Genomic DNA, 24,585 nt, shown 5'->3' with positions numbered 1-24,585 from the left:
TCCTCTGAGGGAGTATATTTTCCCACTCGCTCATGTAAATGAACAAATGGAGAGTGGAGCCCAAAATTAACGCACGAGTCCTAGTTAGAACCTAGATGTGTGTCTTAGTTTAATTCACTCAGTTTTCAACAAACTAATCATGTATTTTCTCCATTGGGGGAGGGTTAAGCGAAGTGAGAAACTGGTTGCAGGGGAAGGGGGACAGGTGGCGAAGCAGTTGCAAAGGAGACGCCTCCAAGTTCGCAGAAGAAAGACACGTACGTGGGTACGTGTGTACGTGGCAGGTAGACGTGTCCACTCTGACTTGCTTTGTTCTGTTCTCCTGTTCATAAGTACCATGTACTATCTATCTTCACTCTTGGACCAAAAATCTATCTTCACTGCATCATCAGTTGCATCGTACAGAGAACCTCATATCCTTGTTTCTTTCTTTTGATACATACCTATATATAAAAATAATCAGGGAAGGAAAGGAAGGGGTGTAGAGAGAGAAAACAAATCATCAAAGAAATAAACAAGTATTGAAGTGAATGATGAACACGAGCAGCAGTAATTTGGAAACAAGGCCTTCCTTGCTTCAGGAGCTGCGTAGCTTCGAGAAAGGTGGCTTCTTCGACTTCGGCCACCCTCTCCTCAACCGCATCGCTGAGAGCTTTCTCAAAGCTGCTGGGGTCCTCTTCTCTCTCTCTCTCTCTCTCTCTCTTCTTGTTGTATGTACATGTGTGTGTATATATATATCTTCATGTGTATGTACGTACGTAGAATATGTGAGATGAGCATTGTGTTAATAAGGCTGGTTCTGTTGGTTGCTGCAATCGACAGATCGGAGCTATTCAGGCCGTGTCACGTGAGGCTTATTTCACAGCCACTGAAGGTGCCTTAATTTGTCCTCTTCCAACTTCTTATATATATGTTGCTTCTTCATTTCACTATATATTCTCATTTATTTCCTTCTGCTTTGAGTTTCTTTTTCTTGGTATTATTTCTGTTCTCTCTTTTGAATGAGTTGTAGCCTCTCTTTTGGTTTTGGCTTGGGATGTTCACTATTATTCTTGTAAGGTGCAGGACTTGATTCAAGCGGTGGCGGTATCCCGCCGGAAATCTCAGGCAACAAAAAGCATCGCTTCCCTGACCTCAGAGGTATATGTTATGTTAATTTCTCCATTGTTTCATTGAATCTGGTCATCTCCTCTCTCATTTTCTTATCAAACCATTCATTCTAATTTTTCCTTCCAAATTAGTTGGTGGGGGCTCAGTTATTTGCATTGCACGATTGTCTCAAGTGATTGTTTTATGTGCCTTTTGCAGGTGAAAACAATACAAAATCTCTCGAGGCTATGGTGAGTTTAAAGTTAACATTCAATTCAACCATGTATTTTCATTGTAATTAGGACTTTTACCCTCTACAACAGGAGAACCAATGATTCAGCTAAGCCGTGCCTCATATATGCCCACCTAAATTTCGCCTTATGTTCTCTATTGATCGTTTGGAACTCAAATTTATTCACCTGCATCCAACACCAATCAGTTTAATAAACGATAAAGAGCTCCGGTGTCGATCGTTTTATTAACAAATCACCATGCTCTGCAAAATTCACTGCTCTGGCCTCTGGTCATGACTGATGATGTAGTTAGTAGTTGCTGATTAGTCGTCATACTGTTTTTCAGGTGAAGCATACTGGAAAGGAATCTTTGCAATGGGGTTAGTAGATTTTATATTTGAATTACAAGCATGAAATTGCATAAGCTTACACAGTAGCCAAGGCTAATGATTGATTGTAATTCGTTTCCCCCCGATGAAATAAAGCTCTGGATTTCAGTTTCTCCTGCTTATGATCGCGTGTAGCACAGTAGAAACTCGAAGGAAGGGAGCTAACAACTTGTTTTCATATCAGGGCTGGCTGCAGGGGTGTATTCAGGTCTCACATATGGACTGACAGAGGCTCGTGGGGCGCATGATTGGGTATGGTTATATAATTTTTTTGGTCTCTATGATGAACGCTTCAGCATTAGGCATGCTAAGAATTCCTACTTTTATGGTGCGTGCTTAAAGCGATTATTTCTTGGTAATTTGCTGCAGAAAAACAGTGCAGTTGCCGGAGCGATTACGGGGGTGGCTCTGGCACTCACATCGGAGGGGTCGTCCCACGAGCAGATTGTGCAAGGTGCTATAACTGGAGCTGCCATATCCACTGCTGCAAATATTCTCTCTGGAATATTTTAGGCTGCTGATTGGGGTAGGATAATGTGGAGATGTGATTTGCTGTTGGATGCCATATCCACAGAGAGCTTTTCTTTGATAATGTGGAGATGTGATTTGCTCCATCTCTTGTTTAAGAAAACTTCTGGTTAGGATTTTTGCTTTTGGATCGGTTAATCATCACCATAAAGAATTTTCAGGGTCTACTAGACCTTTTTTCTTGTATGGTTTTTGCGTAAACTTCACTGGTTTAAATGTTGGGTTATTGAAGTTCTTTTTTGTGTGGTTAATCCTACAAGATTTTAAGTCTTAATTCTAATACAACCTTGAGATGTTAAGATCATTTCACAATGATAGAATCACTTGGATCACAGAAAATTACATAGATGAGAACTTTCTTACAGGTTCATTTTACAAGGTAAACCCAGAGAACAATGATTTTGGTCTTTCCAAGCAGAACACCTTCAACAGTTTTAAGGACTTTTAGGAACATAACCAACTTTAAGGACTTTTATATTAAAAAACACCAGCTGCATGCATTCTATGATCTGAAAATATCCCACTTCCCACACTGAAAAACTAAAAACATTTTAGACTAGTATTGGCATTTGGACAATTTGGGTGTGAGCCTTGAAATCCTGGCTTTTGAGTGGGGATTGACATTTTGGAGTATTGGGTGTGGATTTGACATTTTGGGGGTCTTGGGGAAATCCTAAAATCCAAACCTCAAAATGTTGAATCTACACTTGAAATCTCAAAGAGTCTCTATTGGAATTCAACTTTTTTATAAGTTAATTTCACTTTTTCATGAACATTATACTTTCAATTTGGGTTTTAGTAAAGGTAGTTTTGGATTGGAATGTAGTTATGTATAATTAGATTCTCTTTTAAACTCAAAATACAAAAAATCAAATCTTGTACCCCAAAACATCAAAATCCACATCTCAAACCTTAAAACTCTGAAAGGTGAATGTCCATCTCTCAAACTCTGAAGTGCAATGGTGCTAAAGACCTATAAACTCCGCACATTAAAATATAGTCTTTATACAAATTCATTACCATCAAGTATGACCCAATTTAGCTACCATATTGAAAATTTTCAAAGTGAACGTAAGGTAGTGTAAACAATTGACTCATATCATAACACATGCATATTTATTAGTATATGTACTTTAAAATTTTGGAATTGCATTTATAATTCAGCTATAAAAAAAAAACCATTAGCTACAAAGAGCCAATACAAATTAGTCACAAAGGGCAATTACAATAACAGAGCGATCTAACATCAAAATTAAGACAATCTGAGGCTCCTTCACTAACGATCACGCATGATCGAAGAAACTTTGGCATATGCATCTCAATTAAGAGTGCAAACTTAGAACAACCAAAAAGAGATAAAGTGTTACCCATCTCTTGTTTTTATTATAACAACGGTGTTATGGTCAAAACTAAAATGTCACTATCTAATAAACCCTTTTATGTTATAACTAGCCACTTCATTTGTGCTAAAGCTTGTGCCAATATCTTTAAATATAACAGAAAGCCTTAGAGGTGAAACATTCAAAATCTCACAAACTGTCTTTGGTTAATGACTATGTTCAAAGCAAATGCTCTTAATTAAATAAAAATAAATTAGTACATTCTATTTAAACTAATTAAAAAAAAGAACATGTTATGCAGTTGCTATAAAATTTGGAGACAACCACCTCCAAAACTTTAACCCTCCGTTTGAATGAGGAAAAATAACTCGGATTTAGCTAAAAGACAAAAATTTAAGAGGATAAATTGAAAATTCCCTTGTTTGGCAACCTAAGCCCGGAATTTATTAAATGAGGCTTGGAAAAAATCGTCAAAATTGGAGCATCAAATTTCTGAGTTTAATTTCCACCAAAATATGCTTCATTTTACAATTTTCGTAGTGCGGGAAATTGGGGTATTTTGAATATTTTCTTTTTTAAAAAAACGTTATAAAACTCAGATTTTAAAGATTAAAAAGAAAAAAAAAATCCAATTGACAAACGTTCTAGTTTATCTTGAATATAAACTATTATTTTATGTATTTGTTCTTGTGTTTGAAAATTTATAGATACCGTTCATATTCTTTTTTTGTCGAAGATGAACGAAACCAATCAAATATTGATTCATGCCGTGCCAAAATTAATTTTTGCGTGTCAATATAAATAAAAAAAACGACTGCTTTTCTCTGTTGAGCCGCCTAAATCCTAATAATACTAAAATAAAGGCAACCAAATCCATTTTCCCCCAACCAAAATCAACAGCGTTGTCCCTTATTCAAGCTCCCGCAGCGAAATCCAACCGCAAGAAGGTAACTTTTTTTGAAACTTTTGGGAATTTTTTTTTCTTTATATAATTGTTATATGTTGGTTTTGTACGAAATTTATTTGTAAAGGTGCTTCCTTGAATTGCCCTAATCTCTCTCTCTGCAACAGTTTCTGCTAGATCGGTAGGGAAGAAGCCTTTATCTTTTCCTTTTAGTAGTTTGGGTTCTCGATTGTGTGTGAATGTGGAAAATCTTGGGTCTTTTTTTTTTTCTGAAAAAATTAGTGTAATGTTGATGTTGCTTGAACGTGTCGGCCTTAGCAGTTTGAGGGGAAAATCATTTAGGTTGCAGTGTCCCCGACTTAAAAAAAGCTGAGGTTGATATTGTTGAAGAAATGCGTAATGCATTGGAATGACTAAGTTGAAAAGATGGAACGAAGAAAAGTTTTGATGCTCCTATACTTTTTTTTTCTTATTTCCAAGATAATGTATAGTATAATGATTCTTATAGAAATTGCCTAACTTTTTAGAGGGAGATCTTGTATAACATTTGTTTATCACAGATAAATTATCGTCTAATAACTTTTAGTTCTATGTTATAGTAGATTTTAGCCAATGTTGGTCATTGTTGATCGATTTGGCAGTTTGAAACTTCTTTCTGCTATGCTTTGTTGGCCATTGTTGTTGGTTTTAATAGTTTATTTAAATGTTTCTCTTTTGCCCCTTCTCCCTTTTCGTTCTTGATATTCACTTAAAAACTACTTGTTTAATTCTGAGATTTTTTGACATGGTTGACCCGCACACTGATATTCGATGAATGTGAATAACCTAATTAATGTTTAAATGCAGGGTGTTAGAGCATCTGGGAATCGTGGTATTGATATTTTCTTGGAACTTCAGGCAGTTGGCCTTCGCGGAGTAGGCAATTGTCCGTATTCATATTTGAACATTGTGATTTAGAACATGTTGGGTAAAAAAGAAGAGAAATCTCAGGCTGCTGCTGAAAGGATCAAGGCTGCAGCCTTGAGTGCTGCAAAAGGTCTTAGTCGAGCTCAGGCTGAAAGGGCAGCTGCTTCTGCTGCACGCAACGTTAATGCTTATGGGCAGAAGGAAGAAGGTCCCAGCAGATGGCAGGAGAAAAGGGAAGCCAAGAGACAGATGTATTTGATGAGTACTGAAAAGGCAGTAAGATTGGGTGAACGAAAAGACCTTAAGTCGAATCTAACTACCATTAGTGGTGCAGCTTCACAATGCCAGAAGTGTTTCCAGCCCGGGCATTGGACATACGAATGCAAGAATGAACGTGTTTACATCTCGCGACCGTCTAGGACCCAACAACTCAAGAATCCTAAACTGAAGATGAAGGTCTCAGTATCCTACGATTTGGATATTCCAGGTATTAAGGAAGAGAAGGGTGAAAAGCAGTCAAATAAAAGCAAGAGGAAGCATCAAGCAGCTTCTGATTCTGGCAGTGATAGTGAGGCTTCAGTTTTTGACACTGATAGTGGGGCATCATCAATTACAGGATCTGATTATTCTTCAGAGGAGAGTAGTTCTGATTACAGTTCATCTTCTGATTCAGAGGAGGAAAGGAGGCACAGAAGGAAGAAAAAGAAGCAAAAGATGGGAAGGCGGCGGAGAAGGAACAGCTCATCATCTGAATCTTCTGAGACAGAGTCAGCTTCCGAATCTGATTCTGATGATAGGAGGAGCCGGAGGAAGAGCAGGAGACACAGCAGAAAGCGTTAATTGATGTGATGGAGCATAAAGGAGAGCGCTTGTGTATGGTTCTTCAAGATATGTTACGTTCAAATTAGTTCAGTTGTGATTTTGGGGCTTCCTAGATGAAGGATTATCCATGGTCTGAAGCAAAATAATCTTTGTAGGTGTTTCTTGTGATGTCGTACTTTGTGACCCTTGCTTTATTTGAACTTGCACTGTACTTGGGGTACTGTTTTTATAGATCAAGTTCTTATTTGGTAAATTTCCATTGTTTTTTTTTCAACAACTTTTAAGTTGGTTATATACAATGGAAGCTGCGATTTTGCATTGATCCAAGGATAGGTCTAGGCCTCTGCCTAAATTGTTGCAACTCCTTCTGGTATTTGCCGGGCTTAAAGGGGATGAGATTAACAGTTTATTGAACTCCATTGATTTGTGTTATGTCATCAATCATTATGCTTGTGGGCTAAAGCTCTGAAGGGCTTACAGTTCATGAAGACATCAAAGCCAAATTTGATATTTTGTTGTAAAAGAAAAAAGAAAATAGCTTATTAGGAGATCAATTTATGCAACCAAAGTAATAAAGAATATAGCAGACATGGGTTTCAAGTTGACTAGAGTATATGTGCTTCCCATTCTACACCTGAGTTCGAATACCCCTCCTCATAATTTAGATTATATTAAATAGAATATTGTTTGTATTAAAAAAAAAAGTAAAAAAGAATGTAACCCCACTGAAAATAGAAAAAGAGACTATTTAACTTGGAGCAAAGTTATCAGAGGAGGAAAACATAGCTGCTAAAGCTTTGGGCCTCCAACATAACTCTTATAAATACTTTGGGCCTTTAGGCCTCAAAGTTTCCAGTTTACCGAAAATACCCTTAAAATTTCTTTAGAAGAACTCAGTGAAGCAGTGTGGTGCCGCCAGAGGAAACATCTGGGAGGAGCTACAAAGGAGAGCTGAGAACCCGCCCTTCGCCAAAAGCAAAGAACTCAAAACACAGAGACCTCTCCAAACCCCAAAACCTCGAGCTTTTTCAAAATGAGTACCATGAAATTTTGCCGCGAATGGTCAGTAAACTCAGCATTTATCGTCTTTCTCATTCACAATCACATGCACAACAAACCCTGATTTTTAAAACTTGTTTGAGAATTTTATTTTTGCAGCAACAATATCTTGTACCCAAAAGAGGACAAGGACCAGAAGATCCTCCTCTATGCGTGCCGCAACTGCGATCACCAGGTAGCTCATTCTTTCTATGTCTCCTTGGATTTTAATTTTAATTTTTTTCAAACTATGTTTTCAAAGGTCTGCAATTTCAATGTGAAACCCACATGCCTCCATGTAATGTGGGCTCTCAGTAAACTTTGTTCTTCTGCTCAGTACTTCCAACTACACTTGCCCAAATGCATCATAATCTCATTTATGTAATTAGGATTAACATCTGAAGATTTTCTCAATGAGGGGATTTTATTTTATTTAATTTTTTGGGGTGTAGTGCATTAAAAATTCTATATCTTTTTAGAACTGTGTCTTATTCTGATAACCACCTTTTTATTGGAGAGTTCCCATTAGCTTTTACTTCTTTCTTTATGGGTCACGCAAAAAATTTGTACCCGGGAGAAGTATCTGATTATTCAGGCCTTCTCTGTATGTTATCTTATGAAGTTTCTTTCTAGAGTCTAGCTTGAGTCTTCGGGTTGCTCTGTGCTCTAATCACTTTGCTGTACTGTAGGGTTTTATCACTTCTGGTTAAAGGTCTCTTCGTGGTTCCTCCTTCATTTTATATAATTGCTTACTTATTAGATGGTTTTTTTTTTGGTTTTGTTTGCAGGAGGTTGCTGACAACAACTGTGTCTACAGAAATGAGATACACCATGCTGTTGGGGAACGCACTCAAGTATTGCAAGATGTAGCTGCAGATCCAACTCTCCCTCGAACCAAAGCAGTGCGCTGTTCAGAGTGCAAGCATGGAGAAGCTGTCTTCTTTCAGGTTAATAACCAATCCTCTATATGTTGCATTGAATTTTATTGCTAGTTTTGAATTTTCATTTAACTTTTTCAATTACACAGGCATGTGCACGTGCACACACGCATATATAGAGAGAGAGTGAGCGAGAGAGAGGTGTCTAACAATGTGACTTTAAAATTTTAATGTCACAGAACATATTTTTACCCTTTACTAGTGTGATGAAATGCCAACTGTTAATAATTAAATCTCTATCATTTAACGGTTGGATTTTCATGACAACTTGGAATCTAGTATCTATCTTATTGAATACTTACCATCAGGGAACCGAAAAAAGAGAGAAAAAAAAAAACGTCGGGATACTATCATAGCTTACCTACTTTACTAATGCATCAGTGAAAAGATTTTCATGTATTCAATGCTTTCTACTTTAGTAATTAAAAGTTATTATGACCTTTTTAGACTTAAATCATCGCTTGCCTTTCAACTCAGGTATCGATTTTCATGTATTCATTGCTTTCCACTAGTATTGAGCTCTAGTTTTGTGTTATCCTAGACAGTGGTGGGCCACGTGTACTGCAACATATACCATTTTGAAAAATCAGATTGAACTCACTGCACTCCGTAGCTGTTTGTTTACTCTATTTAATTGCACTCCTTGAACGGCTGAACCAAAAACTCTTAGTAATCTCTGAACAACTTTGTCTGGTTTACTGTGCTTCTAATGCTATAAGTTTGTTATGCATGTGCAGGCAACTGCTAGAGGAGAGGAGGGTATGACATTGTTCTTTGTTTGCTGCAACCCCAGCTGTGGCCATAGGTGGCGAGACTAATATTTACGTACTCCTTTTGTGTGCTCGGATTTCATCCTATCAAAAAGATGTATTGTTCCCCAAAACTGTAACTTTAGGAAGGAGACTCTGACATGGAGGTTCTAAAGACTTGTTGAGTTAATTGTAAAATGTTTAGTATTAAAAAAACACAGGCAGTCCTGCTTGCCCTTGCATTTGCTTGGACTATCGTTCAATATAACAGTTGCCCTTTTTTTCTTTTTGATTGGGAGTGGATCAAACAATTACTTTCTTCATAATTGGACATTTTGTCTGTGAAAATAGTCTCTAGAGTGGTTTTCTTAGAAACACCACCTGCCCGAATGCTCAATTCGAATCTCTATTTGTATTGTGGGCGAGGGGTTAGGTAGGAAGCTATAAGGCAACCATGAATAAGGAAGATATAAGTTATGCATTGAAATGAAAAATAACACCGATGCATGCGAGACTATTAAGACTGAAATCTCTCCTCTTTTTCCTTTGTTATAATTAATGATCAAAACCGAGTATGTACAAGAATGAATTCTCTGGTGGAAAATTTACAAGACCACCAGCTATTTGCCTCTGCGATCTTTCTTGCCTTCTAAAAAGAACATCCAAAAGGTTAACGCATTTCCAAAATTGAACCTATGGTACAATGGAAAAGCCTCTTTAAGGTAAGTAAAATATCTACAAAAAATTAAAGAAGAAGAAAAAGAACATCAAGGGGCAAAAACCCAGATGGTCTGCTTCAACTCATTAATGAATCAATTTCTTTATGAAACTATAGGTGCTACAAGGATGATATTGTCTGTGTGAACCACTCTGATATGCATTTCAATTTCGCTAAAAGCTCTTTATCTGATGCGCGCTTGACCGCATTGCTTTCAAGATAGGTTTCAGCATTTAACAACATGACCTTAAAGTCATGCTTTAGTGCTTCCAAATTTCGATAGTAGTTGTTCTCTAACCTAGACTGGATCACGTCAAGAGATATTGGAACCGCACACCTGAGAAAATTCCAAAACACAAAACCACATTTCAAAATCTCAGATAGCACTTGAGAGAGAAATTCCATCATGGAGCATGCATGCCATTGAAATCGAACACAACATAACGGGAATGCTATAATATAACAAAGAATACCAGTTCGTAAACTTTGGCTTCTGTTGAAGTTGCTTCAGTTTATCAACCCCAAAAGAATCCTGAATTGTACACAACGAAATTGAGAAAAATCCTTGTAAGTCTTCAAAAAGTTAGCCAATTGCAGCATTTAACAAATTAATTTTCAAACTATAAAAAGTAAAGGGTGTTTTTCTCTCCTTAATACCTGGCGACTCTCAGCAGATCGCTCTAGTTTGGCAAAGGCAGAAAGCAGCTTCATTTTGCTCTTATTATCAATGCGAGGCAGCTCCCATTGAGTATTGGAGTCAAAAAGCTCCCAAGGACTATGTAGCTGTGCATCACTAGGATCACACTTGTACTGAACAGTATACATCTCCCATGGACTGTCGGGGAAGTTGGTAGATTTAGACTGTTTCAGCTTAATCCTCCCCTCCCACCACTTACCATCATCCTCACCCTCATTTTTCCACCAGACTTTGCAATGATCCCTACATGCCCAATTTCTCTCTATAGAAGAGACATAGCGAGTTCTTTCGACAATGAAGTCTGGGAAACCAGTAACTTCAGGCAGAGTCATTTTGAAATATTTACCATACACATCAGAAGAAGGATCTACAAATTGAAGTGTCAATTTGCAGCAGCTATCCCCAGACCCTGCAAGTGAAGAATACTCCAGGTCTTCAACTTTGCAAAATTCTACAGCTCTTATCCTCCCCTTTATAAATGTCCACGGTGGGTTTTCTCTCAATCCACCAAGTTCGAAATACTCCTGATGCCCCTGGTAAGAAAGGAAAAAGAAAAAAAGGAGGTTACCAAGCTATGCGATATAATCAACATTCACATGACAACCAAAACCAAAACAAAAAAGGGCAGTCCAGTACAAGCTCTGGCTAATGCAGGGCCCTGGGACGGTAAAGCATACACAGCTATATCCCTGTTTCCAGAGATGCTGTTTATGCGACTTGTGTAGGTCGCTTAGGGTAAGCCATAGGTTTGCACCGAGGCACAATCTCACGTCAAAACCAACCTACCCGCCCCTTGAAAAGGAAAAATAAAAAGGGAAAAAGACCAGCAGCAATTTATAAAGAAACCTGTCTCAAATAAACAACTTCATCCCCTAACTGGGGAATATATCGTGAGCTCTCCTCATGTGTTGACAACATTAACCATGATACTTTCCTTGCTGACTGATGCGACTTCCTTCTGTCCATTGGATTCATGTCACGGTAACTGCTTCTTCTGTTTCTAGTAGACCTCAATCCGACTGTTGTCCTTGAACTTGATCCTTGTTCTTCATTCCGAAGTTGAAATTTGTCCATGGAACTTTTCTGGTTACTTCTAAATGTATAACCTGGCTCATGTCCTTGGCCCATCTTATCATCATGATCTGCACTACTTGGATCACGTGCAGATGCCTTCAACCCCATGGACCGTGTCCTGCGACCTCCATCAACTGAGTCATCATGAAAGTCCACTCCAGCAATGAGATTGTGGTTGCTTGTATTTGAAGTATATAAACAGCCTTCTTCCTTGACGCCACTATCACCTTCTAAATTAATTCTACCCCTATGTGGTTTCACCCTTCTATAAACAGCACTGAACATTTTGTTTTTATGTAAATGGGACTCGACTGATTCATGTATACCAGAAATGACATTCTTATCAGATTGATTGTCTGATTCTCGTGAGCCATTATATCTATCATCTGGAATAAATTTAGGGGTTCCATCATCCTCCGGCACAACTGGATCCTGTTCCATGCTTGAAAGGCTTTCATGTAATGTGTTACATCTACCATTTTCCAAGTTCTCTACCACAGAGAACATTTCCTGTTTGCAAGGACTAGGATCCCTTGAAATCCTCCTCAACCTCAATTTTGTTGAGACAGTTGTGAGCTTCTCATTTTGTTCAGAAGAGAAAACAGTCCTGTCCTTATCAAGGCATGAGGAAGTGCTTGCATCCCAAGGAGCCATGTGAACAGATTTAGGCGATTGATCATGATCCTTGCATTCACTAAAACCTGATTGCTCTTTGGCATTGGTTTCACCATTAAGGCCCTCAGAGGTACTAGCCCAAATGGTTTCCTTATTCCCTACAGCCATTGTATCTCCATACATTTGGCTTTCTGATTGAGGTGACATGGTTCCAAAATCATTTTCAGGTTTTGTGTACTCTTTTTCGTTGTGACCAATGACGATTGCACTGGCTCTGGCAAGTGCATCCAATGACATGGATTCTCCCGACCTCAGACGCTTAGATGTTCGCACTCTGGACCCTCCCCAACTAATTCTCCCATTTTTGTAATTCTCAGTCAAATCTACATGATTTTCTACTTTGTATAATTGCCCACCCACTGCTGTCTCAAATATGCTGCATTTTTCATCACCAGGTGAGGACCCTGGATCCTGAGAGCTTATATTGTTGTTTGCTTCAGTTGCTTCTCGAGGTACTCTACATGATTGGTCAACCAAATCATCCTGATTACCACAATTATGTACTGTGCTTTCTCTAGGCACAAGCTTATTTGAGTCCCGTCTTGGCAATTTAAGCACCAATCTCCTCCTGTTCCCAGCATTAATTGGAAATTCAGGACGTTCATTAGGTTTAACCATGTCCTCAGACTCATCCAATGAAACCTCTTTTCCTTTTGAATGTTTGGTTTGCTGATTTTGTTTATCGGATCCATCACTCTCAATGTTTGAGTCTTGCAGGGTGGATTCACTTCCTGACATATCATCTTCTGATCCATCTTCATCTTCTCCATCTGCAGATCTTCCAGTAATCTTTGAAAATAGAGTAAGAGCGTTGAGTGCGGCAGCTCTTTGAGGTCTCAATGACTTTGATGTGGAAGATTTCTTTCTTGAAGCTTTTCGGCCATGTCTAGATTTCCTCGTTCTATTACTTCTGAATGGATTGCTAGCGCACTCATCCAAATTCTTTCTTTTGACACACCTTCCAGAAGAACTCATGACTTCAACCTGAGGAAACAGAAAGGGAGAACATTAAAGCAGATTCAAGCAGGTCCTAACCAAAACTAAACTATAATTTGTTATTGACAGAGAACTTACATCAGCCTTTTGTTTTTTCCTTTTAGATCTACGAAGTCCATCCATTTGAGCATCCTCAGCCTCGCTGTCTTCTTCACTGCACTCTGGATCAATAGAGGGATTTGAACTTAAACTTCCTTGCTCCCCTCCAGTAGAATAATCTTCAGTAATATTGTACTCTGAATCAGTATCATCACTTTGCATTTCATTTTGTGGTTCCCAATCCATGGCATCTACAAACTCTGGCATAGGCTCAGCCAACATATCCAAGTCTGCAATAGGCAGCATTTGGAAATCCGGATCTACGCTGAAGTCAGGCCCAACAGCAAGTCTTAGAGAGGAAGGACGCCACTCGGAACCCAAAGCTCCTAACCGCCTTTTCTGGTATGCACTCTGGTAGGGTTCTTCATATGGTATCATTCCTAGGTTTTCACCATAAACCAGTGTTTGAGAAAATAAACATTCCAGAAGAGATAAATTTCATACAGGGAAAGGAGTAGAGAGAAACCTGAATCGCAAAGTAGATCCTGCATATTCCGCCGGTATGCTGAAAGCTGAGTTTCCTGAATCAAATGTTGCAGATAATTTCAAACTAACAAGCATTGCAAATATATATTTGGAATGAAGTTATGGTAAGTCAATCATGCATATACATCTATACTATTATAGAATGGCTGGCACTGGGTTTTGGCTCACTTAAACTATCAACTCTCTAAGAAGAAATTTGAACGTTGGTCCTACTATCACGAACAGTTAAACTAATTTCTCTCAGCCAGTCCTCTGCATGCAGTTACCATCAAAACCACCACTGAGACCACACACAGAGTGAATGCATAACTAAGAGAGAAAAATAAAGAATCCAAAGAGCCTTTGTCATGCATGGAACTGTGCGGCTAAATGAGGGGTCTTTATGTATGGATCAATAAGACATGAAAAGGAACAGACACGACAGGTTCACCTGAGTTTATTATGGTACTAGTGATGTAAAGTGCAGCACAATTCATTTAACACTCCCTACCATTGAATCATTGCTTATGTAGTTTATTCATCTCCTTGAACTAACCAGAAAAGGAAAACCAATTAAGAACAATAGTGAAAATGGCCAACTAACCTGGTCAAGAACATTTCCAAAGCTATCATGAATGATTGGGCGATAATCACCAAGAAAAAACTGCCAAAGAAGAGCACCAGCAATAAGTACCACTTGGGAAAAAATTGTAAAAGAAATCCCCCAACTCATTAAGTAAAATTATAACCAAATATTCAGTATTAAGTAAAAAAAAAAAGGACGGGGACAACCATACCTGGTCATATTTTGCATCATTGTGCGACTCCCCCTGGCCACTGTCCAATATGTATAGCTGGCCAACATCATCAGAGAGGATAATTGACGTCCCATCCCTAAATTACAGAGAAAGAACCCTTTGTAACTACAGGAAAACAGTTAGGAAGGCAAAAGCATATTGCAAGAAATACAAGCTCGAAAGAAAAGAGAGATATTGTTTTGGGGGGAATGTCAACTGATAGGATCTGCCATGCAAATGAGAAGCAAAAACGACTAATCAGCATGGCAGTAAGGATTCAACGCATTGCAAGGTTGAAAGCTACATAGGACTATGGAAAGCTAAGGCAGAAAATACTATATAAAGTTGGAAGCAGTTTCAATAATATTCTGAAGAGCAAGAGCAAGATATCATATAGCCAATTTGAGTACCAATGAAACAGGATTCCATTCAATTATAATTAGATAGAAAATAGATAACATTTTAATGTCAATACAATAAGAATGGTATAAAATTTCCAAAATCAAGATTTCTTATTCTTCACTTACGGTGAAAACTTTCCGTCTACCAATCTGAACTGTGACGTTTCAAATATCCGGATAGGCATGCCTTCCCATATCTGAAATTGAAAGTCAACAAAGCATTCAAAACCATAGAACATATAAAAAAATTTGCAAGTATGATAAGGAAACTGGAAACTCACATCCCAGACAATTGTTTTTCCGTCATAGCCAGCACTCATTGCTATCCTGGGGTTGAAAGGATGAACATCCAGAACATATGTCTATCAAGAACACAAGTTAATAATATCAGATATTTAATTTTACTTGTTCGATAGGTAAAGTACCCAAACAACAAACCAGCTAAAGATATCTTCGAAAGAGGAGTGGCAGAAGTAACCAATTGATGAACATGTGAGTAATGGAGGTATAGGTAGGCAATATTAGCATAAGTAACCAATTCATGAACACCAGCTAGAAGACTAGAATACTAAAGCAGGATATTGGGCAAACAATAAACAGTAAAACCAGTCCCCTATGTAAAAAGGCCACAGTTGTTCTGCAGCAGTAAGACATTGTAGGTAAGGCAACAATAAATAAACAGGCTTAATTACTATAGTGTGCACTAAGATCAAAGAATAACCAACACCAAAGACAGTATCCACAACAATTCTGTGTCATGTTAAAAAAAAAACTAATATGGTACCAGATATATATTTGTTCCACTTGTGGAAACACACACTACAGAACTCAGTCTATTCACCATGCTTCTCTTTGCAAGGTCAAATAACAAAATACTGGAAAAGAGAGAAAAAAAAGGGCAATCGAGAACAAAGAGAATGAGCAACATACAGATTCACTGTGACCTGTCAGTGAATGCACCAAGCTACCATCAGATGCATTCCATACACATATTCTGCAATCTGCACCACAAGAAGAATATCCATTTCTTAAACTACAGAATTTAAGGCCTTCAACTTAATCCTAGTTTGTAAAGGCATTAGAAAAATACTACATAATGCATATCAGTAATATACTAATAAATAGACAATAAGTAAGAAACAACAAAGTAATTACCCATGATAGCAGCAAGGACAAAGCGATTGTCAAGACTCCAGGTAATCATATTAACACCACGAGGAGTTGGAAGAATTCTCTGGCGTGGGCCTCCTCGTGGAGGCTGAGGAGGCATTGGTGGAGGGGGAACTTTCAGATGATATGCCCGCGTCCAACGACCAGCTTTTCCCTGGAACATGAAATTAGCCATATGATTTTTCTATTTAAAGCAGAAAAATTCAAGAGAAAGAAGGTGGATACAATTGTTTCATTTGAAAAGCATTCTGAGAAAAAGGGCAAGAACAGGAAGTTACAAGTTATCTTTCCAAAAACTTACATGTGATCTTCGTGATCTAGGAATCCAGATAATTGCACTCCCATCGCGAGAACAAGTAACTATATTGTCATGATTGAACCTGGAAAATTAAATTTATTGTGCGCATTACAGGTAGTGATATTATTTCCCCAAGGCAAAATATAGAATAGATAGCTAAAAGGGCACCAGGATAGGGAAAAACATTCGAACTCATCAAGGTGTATTTAACATCACAATAAAAAAGAAGAGAAAACAAACCACGAATTTTTAAACTTTGGAATGTTCTCTTCCTTTGAGGTGTCAGCTGCCATGAATCTAGATACTACAGCACAACCACTGCAATGTATGAAGCAACATAAATCAGCATGCAAAGATTGATATATGTATATATATATATACAGAAATTCTCTTATGCAGACATCCGGACGTTATTATCGTGCGGACGCCATGTATTTTGTACTACCTCTCTCTGCTTTCCTACCTATTTACAATAGAATCCGCACGATAATAACGTGCGGATATCCGGATAAGAGAATAACTGTATATATATATATATGGCAAACTACCAGTACAATCTAACCTAAATTGTACGTAATTGACATCATTCTCATGGCCAGATAACACATCAATCTCATGATTTGGTTGGTCTGACTCATCTGAGCCTGGCTTAGAAGCAGTCCACACCTACAACAAGCTAGCTATTATTAGTAGAAATATATAGATGATAGCTTTATTTCTGATTCATATCTGAACCACACTGAAAATTTTCAGATACAATTCATGAGTTTATTCATTACTCATAGAGGCGCAATATTTGCATTTTACTGAATGCAAAAGTGAGTATAGCGGCTACAGAAGGTTGCAGAAATAATAACAAGGAGCATAGAGGTTTAGTATACCCTTGCAAGAGTGTCTGAGCTACCGGTGACAAAGAATGTTCCATTAGCATTAAATGCACAACAAAAGATTTGATGGCTCTGTGAGACAGTGCTGGAGGATGGACCACTGTTTCTCCCTGCAGCCAAGCAATTAAACAACCATACTAAGTACTCTTCCACCAGTAAATAAGTTAGTTGATTTTAGCTGCACTAGAGAGACAACTGACCAACTATAGCATCTGAAGGTCTTGGAATGTATATCCTAGGACTCACTTGAGAATTCCTGGCATCCCATATCCTACAGGTTCCATCATCAGATGAACTGCAAATGACAAGGGAACAACACAAGGTTATTACATGGAAAAAGACTTAACAATTTATAAGATAATAGTTGTCCACAAAAAACACATCGCAAGCATAATAAAATAGGGGGTTTCACTAAAACACCCAAAATGGGGGCTGAAATTAAAAAAAAAAACCCAACACCCAAAACACTTTATAAACACACCCAAAACCCATCATTACACACACTCAAAACCCATTTATAAACACACCCAAAAAATATACAATTGTTGATTTTGGGGTTGATTTTGGGTGTGTTTCTATGTTTAAATAGTGTGTGGGTTTTTTTTATAAATACATGTCTAGGATTGGGTTTATTTATAATAATCTATAATTATTCACATTCATTAACAAAAAACTACGATGATATTGAATAAGCAGTCCAGCTGAAATGCAAGCATAAACTTAACAACTATCATTGCTGCTCAGCTAATGGAAAAGAACCTTTTAGTACAGAAGCCAGCCAACCTACATGGACCACACAAAAAAATAGGTATTTCCTAATATACAGTAGAAACTGATGTCACAAAGAAACCTTCTTGTGATATTACCCCTCAACATATCCACCACCCCCCTGCATTTATTCTAAGAATTTCTCCAATTCCTCGTCAATCAAAACAAGAAAAAAATTGCCAATTAAAAAGCAATGTTACAAAACTGTTGCCTTTTTTCCTCAACCAAAAGCATAGTAATTCTCAAAGAACAATGAAATCCACGATCCCTATCTCAATAACCCATCCTTAGCAATGTTACAATCTCTGATGTCCAATTTACTAACATTCCACTTTTGCTGACACTTTGCACCCTATGAACCAGACAATACATTGAAAGGCCTAAATAAATAATAAATAAAAGAGAACAAAAATTGATCATAAGAGACTTCAAAATTCTACACTCCCAAAAACATTTCCAAAGAGAACAACACAAACATGTAGGTGAGGTGATACACTGAGAAAAGGGAAGAAAGGGAGACATACAAAAAAAAAATTATGAAAATGAATTCCCCATGCATTCACTAGTTTAGATAGACTCCCAAAGAAAAACCAGTTTCAACATAAGGATCAGCAAGGTCAGACGGGAGTAAATTACTTACAGCTAATTAGAAACTCCACATGAAAATTTATTTAAATTGATAGAGGAATTGGCCTTACGATAGAAGCTGGTACATAGAGCCTGGCCTGGGATTAAATGTAATGGCAGTAACAGCTCCAGTATGTCCTCGCAACACTGATATTGGCAGCCCGTCTGGCAAGCGCCACTAGTAAACATGAAAATTTACAGTAAGTTAACACTGAGTGTCCAGCAAAGGTTAAAAAAAAAGAACGTAAAATGCAAAATAGACGAACAAAACATATATATTTAGGCACAGATGAACCTTACCACTCGAATTATAGTGTCATTTGAGGAGGATGCCACTAAAACATTGTTGGAACTCACAGCCAGATCCGTGATGTCTCCCTTAAAGCATAAAATGAGTAAAATTAAAGGGGAAAACGGATAAGTAATCTTTGAGGGGCCAATAACAACTTACTTCATGTCCACGGCAGCTGGCCAAGCAAAATGCAGTTTCCATTAACCAGATCTTCACTAGGCGATCATCTGAACCAGTAATAACATATCTCCCTGAGCGATCAAATGTTGCTGCATCATTCATGTCCAAATAAACCACCATGAGAACTATACCACATTTTAAAGGTGTGCACTACAAATTTGATAGAGAGAAACAGCAGATAAAAGTTCACAATATTAGTTAAACCGAACAAGGAAAAAGAAGAAGCTATACGAAGATAGAACTGAAGTTCAACGTCAAACAAGAATGGGATTCACACCATTTAAAGATGTGTACTTAGATTGAAAATCCATAACCAAGACTATAACCTTCTATTCTAAAAACACTGAGAACAAATTATCTCATCCTATGCTGGTAATTAACTATCAAATCATATAGAGCTGAATAATGTAGCAAGCCAAAATCTATGTACATAAGAACAGAGGTTACTGATGTCAGCCAAAACTTTGACATGAATATTGCCAGTAACTTAGTATCTTTAAGCATTCCCAAAATGTTACAGTACCAGATGAATAGAGCCACAGTTTCTCAAATAAGCTATATAGCACACTCCCAAAATGAAATGAATCACCAAGAGAACATGACCAGCAAAGAGAAGGGATACGAGGAGGAGAATAGATTATAGAAGTGTTTTTTTTATCTTTCTCATTTTTGATTGGCTGTCTGGACAGAAATTAAGCGACAATCATTAGTTGAAGATATTTTTGGAATATTAAAAAGTAAACAAAGCACAAATCTCATTTTCTCTCCAAATGAGTGGACAGAAATTGACAGAAACATTAATAGTTCAAGATAGGAATATTAAGAATTTAAACATGACAGAAATCTCTCCAATGTTGGAGGTACAAAAAAAATTGTGCCCTTAAGAAAGAAACTCCAAAAAAAAACATGTAAACTAAACTTCCAAATCTACCTAGATAATAGTTCTGAACTCCGATTTATGAGAAAACATACCACAATAGACAGCGTTTCGATGTCCCCTTAGCCTTGTAGTATTTTTCATCTTCTGAAACATGGTCAACGGCTTTGCAATGGCATAAGATGCAGCACGGATAGATGGTGCACGGTGATGTCTAGTGAATCCTCCCCCAATTTCTCTCAAGCTTAGCCCATGAACCTGATGAGCTTTCGCGTGAGGCCAACGCATGTGAGCAGGAGGGCGTTTCATTTCTTTGTTTACTTGATCCCTTTCATCTGAAAGGGAGAAGGTGTTCCTTTTTTAAATACAATGGGAAAATGTACCTTTTGAGGGAGTCCAAATGAAAAATGATGATGATAACAGTAAAACACATGCAAATGTTGCAGATAGAACTTCCAAAAGGAGAGGGAAAACACATTCAAACCCCCAATGCATGGATGATTGAACATGATAACAGTATTGAAACTTGAAATAAATTATAAGATACATATTGCAAACAAAATTTGAAAAAAGAAAAACATTGGTCGCTTACTAGACAAATCATCCAACAAAAGGTACCACAAAGAATATGAATTAAAAGCTTAAATAAATGTCACCTACAGGTCAGAAGTGAAAATGAACGCTGCCCCAAGAGAGTAGGTACATCAGCTGCATTTGGAGCATTTCCACCACACATACCCCTTGATGGTGGGGCTGTACTTGAAATCAATTGCTTCAAAAGCTTTACCAAGTGATCATTTTCAATGTGAGGATACCTAAACAACAGTGAAAGGGAATCAATATAATGATATAGAAAAACAAAAAATATAACACAATCATGCTTATTTTCTTCACAGACTATGATGACTGGCATGATGAATGCTGGAATAGAATTATGTATCAGAACAAGAAGGCGCAATTAGGTTTTATATGGGGAAAGAAAAAGGGTGCCCTATACATTGGGGTTATAGAAAGAGGACCACCAAAAGAAACTAAGATCTAGAATCTATAGAAACCAACACATCCTCGGTAGAAGACCAAGATGCCAAACTCGCATCCATTTGAATGGAGATGAAGTGAAAAGAGGACCTTATTTTCTGGATAGTTTCACATGATCCCCAGAAGTCATGAGCAGCGCTAAAAAAACTCATGTTGTTTGCGTTGTTGGTGAATTGTTAACAAAATTGTTGTATGACTTATAATGTGTCTATTTTCTCATTGCTTTTGTTAAAACAACATGATTAAAAAAAGAAGATAAATAGTGAATAATAATATGAAACGAAAGGAGTTTTTCAAAATGTTTATTTACTATATCCACTAAGCGGATGCTAGAAGTAGGTCTCTATTTAGGATAGTCAGATGTGTACTTTAAACTAGTTCTCTCCTTTATATTTTAAATAAAAGAATAATAAATAAACATGTCAGATGTATAGTTTACTTAATAAATGAAACAATGTTTTCATCAGTAGATGGAAGACAAGAGTTTTAGTTATGACTCAATAATAGATTAGTTTATATCAAAGGATCATTGAGTACTACTTTGATATTTAACAAAGATGAAGAAACTTGATTGATCTTATATTTGCAACAAAAAATAGAAAAAGTACTACCGTATATACAAATATATATATACATATATATTATATATCACTATACTTAACTTTATCAAATTTTAAACAATGTGGCAAAGTCAAAGGTCCAAGTATTCCTCTGACTTCGTAAACACCATATACTACAATGAGGAATAACCTTCCAGACTACACTATTACAAGGCGTACTAAAAACAAACACCATGCAGATCCCCAACACCAGACAACTGAAAAGCAAAACACCAGAACTCCCTAGCAAGTTAGCAACAGAGCAACAATAATATATTATCACTTATTACCAGAAGTAATCAATTAATGCCACCTAATATTTAGCATCATAAGTTGCAGGGAAACATAAAGAAGATTGCCTAAAAACTGCCTATATATATATATTGTAAAGAGAGATTTATAAAAAAGCATACTACATACCTGTGGACCAACATGTTGTAATTTAATGGAAATGATTTTCCATCATCATTTTCATCCCCACTGTGTAGGCCGTTTCTTGAATACCAAGCATGATATCTTCTAGGTAAAAGTTGATGTTCAAGAAGTTCGTTCCAAAATTGTACACAAGTTCTACGACATGGTCCAGATGACAGAAAATGCATAATTAGAAAATACACTTCTCTGAGGTCAATATCCACATCAGGTTCCTTAGCAGGACTTGTCTCTAGATCCTCTGATCGATTGTTGCCATGCACCTTACTGAGAAAGCTCAAAGGTTTCATAGTAACAGAAGGTGCATCACGAGAAGGAAATTTTTGAAGAGCCATAGCTCCTGTAAAACCTACAAGTAAAGGATCAGCCATTTACTATGCAATCATCACTGTCAAACACAATTTATTTAACAAGAAGCAGCAATTTTTATTTTTATTTTTATTTTTTTTTAAACCAAGGTAAGTGAAGATGGCTAAGGTACAAAGTGGTACACATGGATTCTGCATTCGTCTTACTAAGATTTAGCACATCAACAAACAACATCTAGCTAAGCAAACTCTTCTTAAGTCTCAAACTCCAAAACCCTAAACTAAACCAGAAGGTAAAATGCAAAACAAGTCCCACTGCATCTAACCATTTTACCATTCACACGAGACCATATATGCAATACCTAAATTAGATAGCATTGAAGTTATTGGAATACCTATTCAATACTCCAAAATTAAATCTCATCGAAATAACCAATTCAAATTACCCTGGGGGGGAACTGACCTGCTGAATGAGTCATGTAATTCATTTAACCAGATGGGCAATCCCAGAAAACACAAAACTCGATACTACACTCATGAAACCCTTACATTACAGAATCCATAATGCATTCCTCTGTGGCAACCAATAAAAACCCTAAAAGTTCAATTCTTTTGCACTGCACTACAATTCAATACACACACATACACAAACAGAGCAAAAAAATGCACAAAATCCAAAACATACCCAATAACAGAACCCCTTATCTAAATTCTGAGAGCAACAAAAATACCAAATTACACCAAATAAATTCAAAAAAGAAACTATAAATTCAAAAAAAGAAACTATCTTTCTCTGAGTACCTTCAAGACGACATGTTTCAGGAGAGTAGTGTGGCGCAGCCCGGAGGATTTGATGAAAAGCCGTGGGGATCCAAAGGTGGGAGAGTTTGCAAATATCAGAAATTTGGAACCAAGAACAAATATCAATTCAATTTTTTTCTATTAAAAAGAAAAGATGGGAATTTGAGAGTGTGTGTGCAGCACGTGCGAGAGGAGGGGATTTTTTTAGATTCTTGGAGGGAGCTCTTTAGCTCTGTGGGTTTTTGGTTGGGCTTTTTTCTCAGTCTCTCTCTCTTTCTCAGAGCGAAGGGAAGCCGAGAGAAGATACAAGGGGTTCAACGAGGCGTTTGTTTTTAACCTTTATGCCCCACTCTACTTCCGTAGATGCTTTGGTCAAATAAAAAATTATAAAATATTTCGCATGCGTGATACGGTGCAACATGTGACGACGTCGTATTGTAGCCCTAGGTTTCCATTGTCCCTGCCATCTGTACTTTTTTTTTCACTTTTTCTCGTTACGAAACTTACTCTCGTACGGTTTTCTAAATTTATCGTACTTTGTTACTGCATGACACAGAAATATTCACAATTCAAAAAGTTTATAATGCAAGTCATGCACGTAGGATTATCTGCCCTATTGCCTTCTCTATTACAACGTCTAGTTTTCTGGCTTGTCCTTTGGGTGCCTCTTTTTCTTTATTTTTAGGGATTTTTTTTTTCTTTTTGGCCAGGATGGATGATTTTTGTTGAACAATTGAACAGAAATTGCCCTAAAAATATATAATATATATATATATATATATATATATATATATATATATATATATTTGTTGGTTTTGGGTAGCTTTGTATTAACAAAATTTACTGAAGGATGAAGGCAAATTCACAAATATTAGATTTTTTTTTGTGGGAATTCACAAATATTTATGGAATAAAATGCACTTCATGGTATGATATTTTCATTAAGTATTCTTCCATAATTCCCGAAGGATTTCATGCAATACAAATTTGGGAGAAAATTATTCCCGAATTATTCAAGAAATCCTCCACCTTGAATGAAGTTCCCAGAAATTATTTAAGTTGGGCTAAATGTTAGGGTGAGACCTTTGCCCAACATGAGTGAAATGGGTTACAAAGGAAGAATCATATTCTTTGGGCTCAAAATGGTATTGAATACAAGCCCATCTTAGCCCTAAAGGCTCAACCTTTGCCTTTCAAGTGAAGGGAAAATAAAAATTAAGCCCACTTTTAAAAGACAAAGCCCTGGCTTTCAAAGGTTTGAGCTGGTGCCTCCTTTTGTTTTTGATAGCCTTGTAGCTGATGTTTGCAGCCTGGCCAGGGCTAGAGTAGTGGTTGTTTAGTTCTTTTTGTTCTGGCCTTTTTGGCCCCTATCTCACCCAAAAAAGAGAAAAAGACAAAGCCTAGTTGACAGTCGACTACAATATACAAGTTACTGCGAAATTCTATAGTA

The 24,585-nt window shown here is 37.2% G+C and overlaps 4 protein-coding genes across 4 annotated transcripts; 3 read left to right on the top strand and 1 right to left on the bottom strand.

Annotated features, from left to right (window-relative positions):
- The first annotated feature begins 166 nt into the window (after positions 1–166).
- Positions 167–2,425, top strand: ATOEP16-2 (Mitochondrial import inner membrane translocase subunit Tim17/Tim22/Tim23 family protein). Its single transcript, XM_021966825.2, has 8 exons — positions 167–284; positions 464–671; positions 823–874; positions 1,066–1,140; positions 1,309–1,340; positions 1,669–1,702; positions 1,896–1,963; positions 2,081–2,425. The coding sequence occupies exons 2-8, from the start codon at positions 531–533 to the stop codon at positions 2,222–2,224; spliced, it is 546 nt and encodes a 181-aa protein (XP_021822517.2). The 5' UTR covers positions 167–284; positions 464–530; the 3' UTR covers positions 2,225–2,425.
- Positions 2,426–4,314: 1,889 nt separating this feature from the next.
- LOC110763911 (uncharacterized) lies at positions 4,315–6,464 on the top strand. The gene is made up of 2 exons (XM_021966808.2): positions 4,315–4,526; positions 5,330–6,464. The coding sequence occupies exon 2, from the start codon at positions 5,444–5,446 to the stop codon at positions 6,227–6,229; it is 786 nt and encodes a 261-aa protein (XP_021822500.1). The 5' UTR covers positions 4,315–4,526; positions 5,330–5,443; the 3' UTR covers positions 6,230–6,464.
- Positions 6,465–7,115: 651 nt separating this feature from the next.
- NRPB9A (RNA polymerases M/15 Kd subunit) lies at positions 7,116–9,226 on the top strand. The gene is made up of 4 exons (XM_021966809.2): positions 7,116–7,273; positions 7,370–7,445; positions 8,038–8,196; positions 8,925–9,226. Exons 1-4 carry the CDS (start codon positions 7,245–7,247, stop codon positions 9,003–9,005), a joined length of 345 nt encoding a protein of 114 aa, XP_021822501.1. The 5' UTR covers positions 7,116–7,244; the 3' UTR covers positions 9,006–9,226.
- A 227-nt stretch (positions 9,227–9,453) lies between these two features.
- On the bottom strand, positions 9,454–23,472 carry LOC110763923 (WD40/YVTN repeat and Bromo-WDR9-I-like domain-containing protein). The gene is made up of 24 exons (XM_088246442.1): positions 23,136–23,472; positions 22,015–22,375; positions 20,618–20,772; positions 20,053–20,292; positions 19,060–19,169; positions 18,909–18,986; positions 18,680–18,786; positions 17,414–17,508; positions 17,208–17,323; positions 16,889–16,992; positions 16,567–16,644; positions 16,330–16,408; positions 16,014–16,182; positions 15,789–15,859; positions 15,140–15,220; positions 14,985–15,055; positions 14,458–14,554; positions 14,265–14,324; positions 13,662–13,716; positions 13,175–13,575; positions 11,198–13,084; positions 10,312–10,884; positions 10,128–10,186; positions 9,454–9,991 (listed from the first exon to the last, which is right to left on the bottom strand). Exons 2-24 carry the CDS (start codon positions 22,359–22,361, stop codon positions 9,775–9,777), a joined length of 5,250 nt encoding a protein of 1,749 aa, XP_088102568.1. The 5' UTR covers positions 22,362–22,375; positions 23,136–23,472; the 3' UTR covers positions 9,454–9,774.
- Positions 23,473–24,585: the final 1,113 nt, after the last annotated feature.

This window comes from Prunus avium, chromosome 1 (genome assembly GCF_965620075.1).
Source record: "Prunus avium chromosome 1, drPruAviu1.hap1.1, whole genome shotgun sequence".
NCBI classification, from domain to species: Eukaryota; Viridiplantae; Streptophyta; class Magnoliopsida; order Rosales; family Rosaceae; genus Prunus; species Prunus avium.
This window is presented reverse-complemented; position numbering and strand designations above follow the sequence as displayed.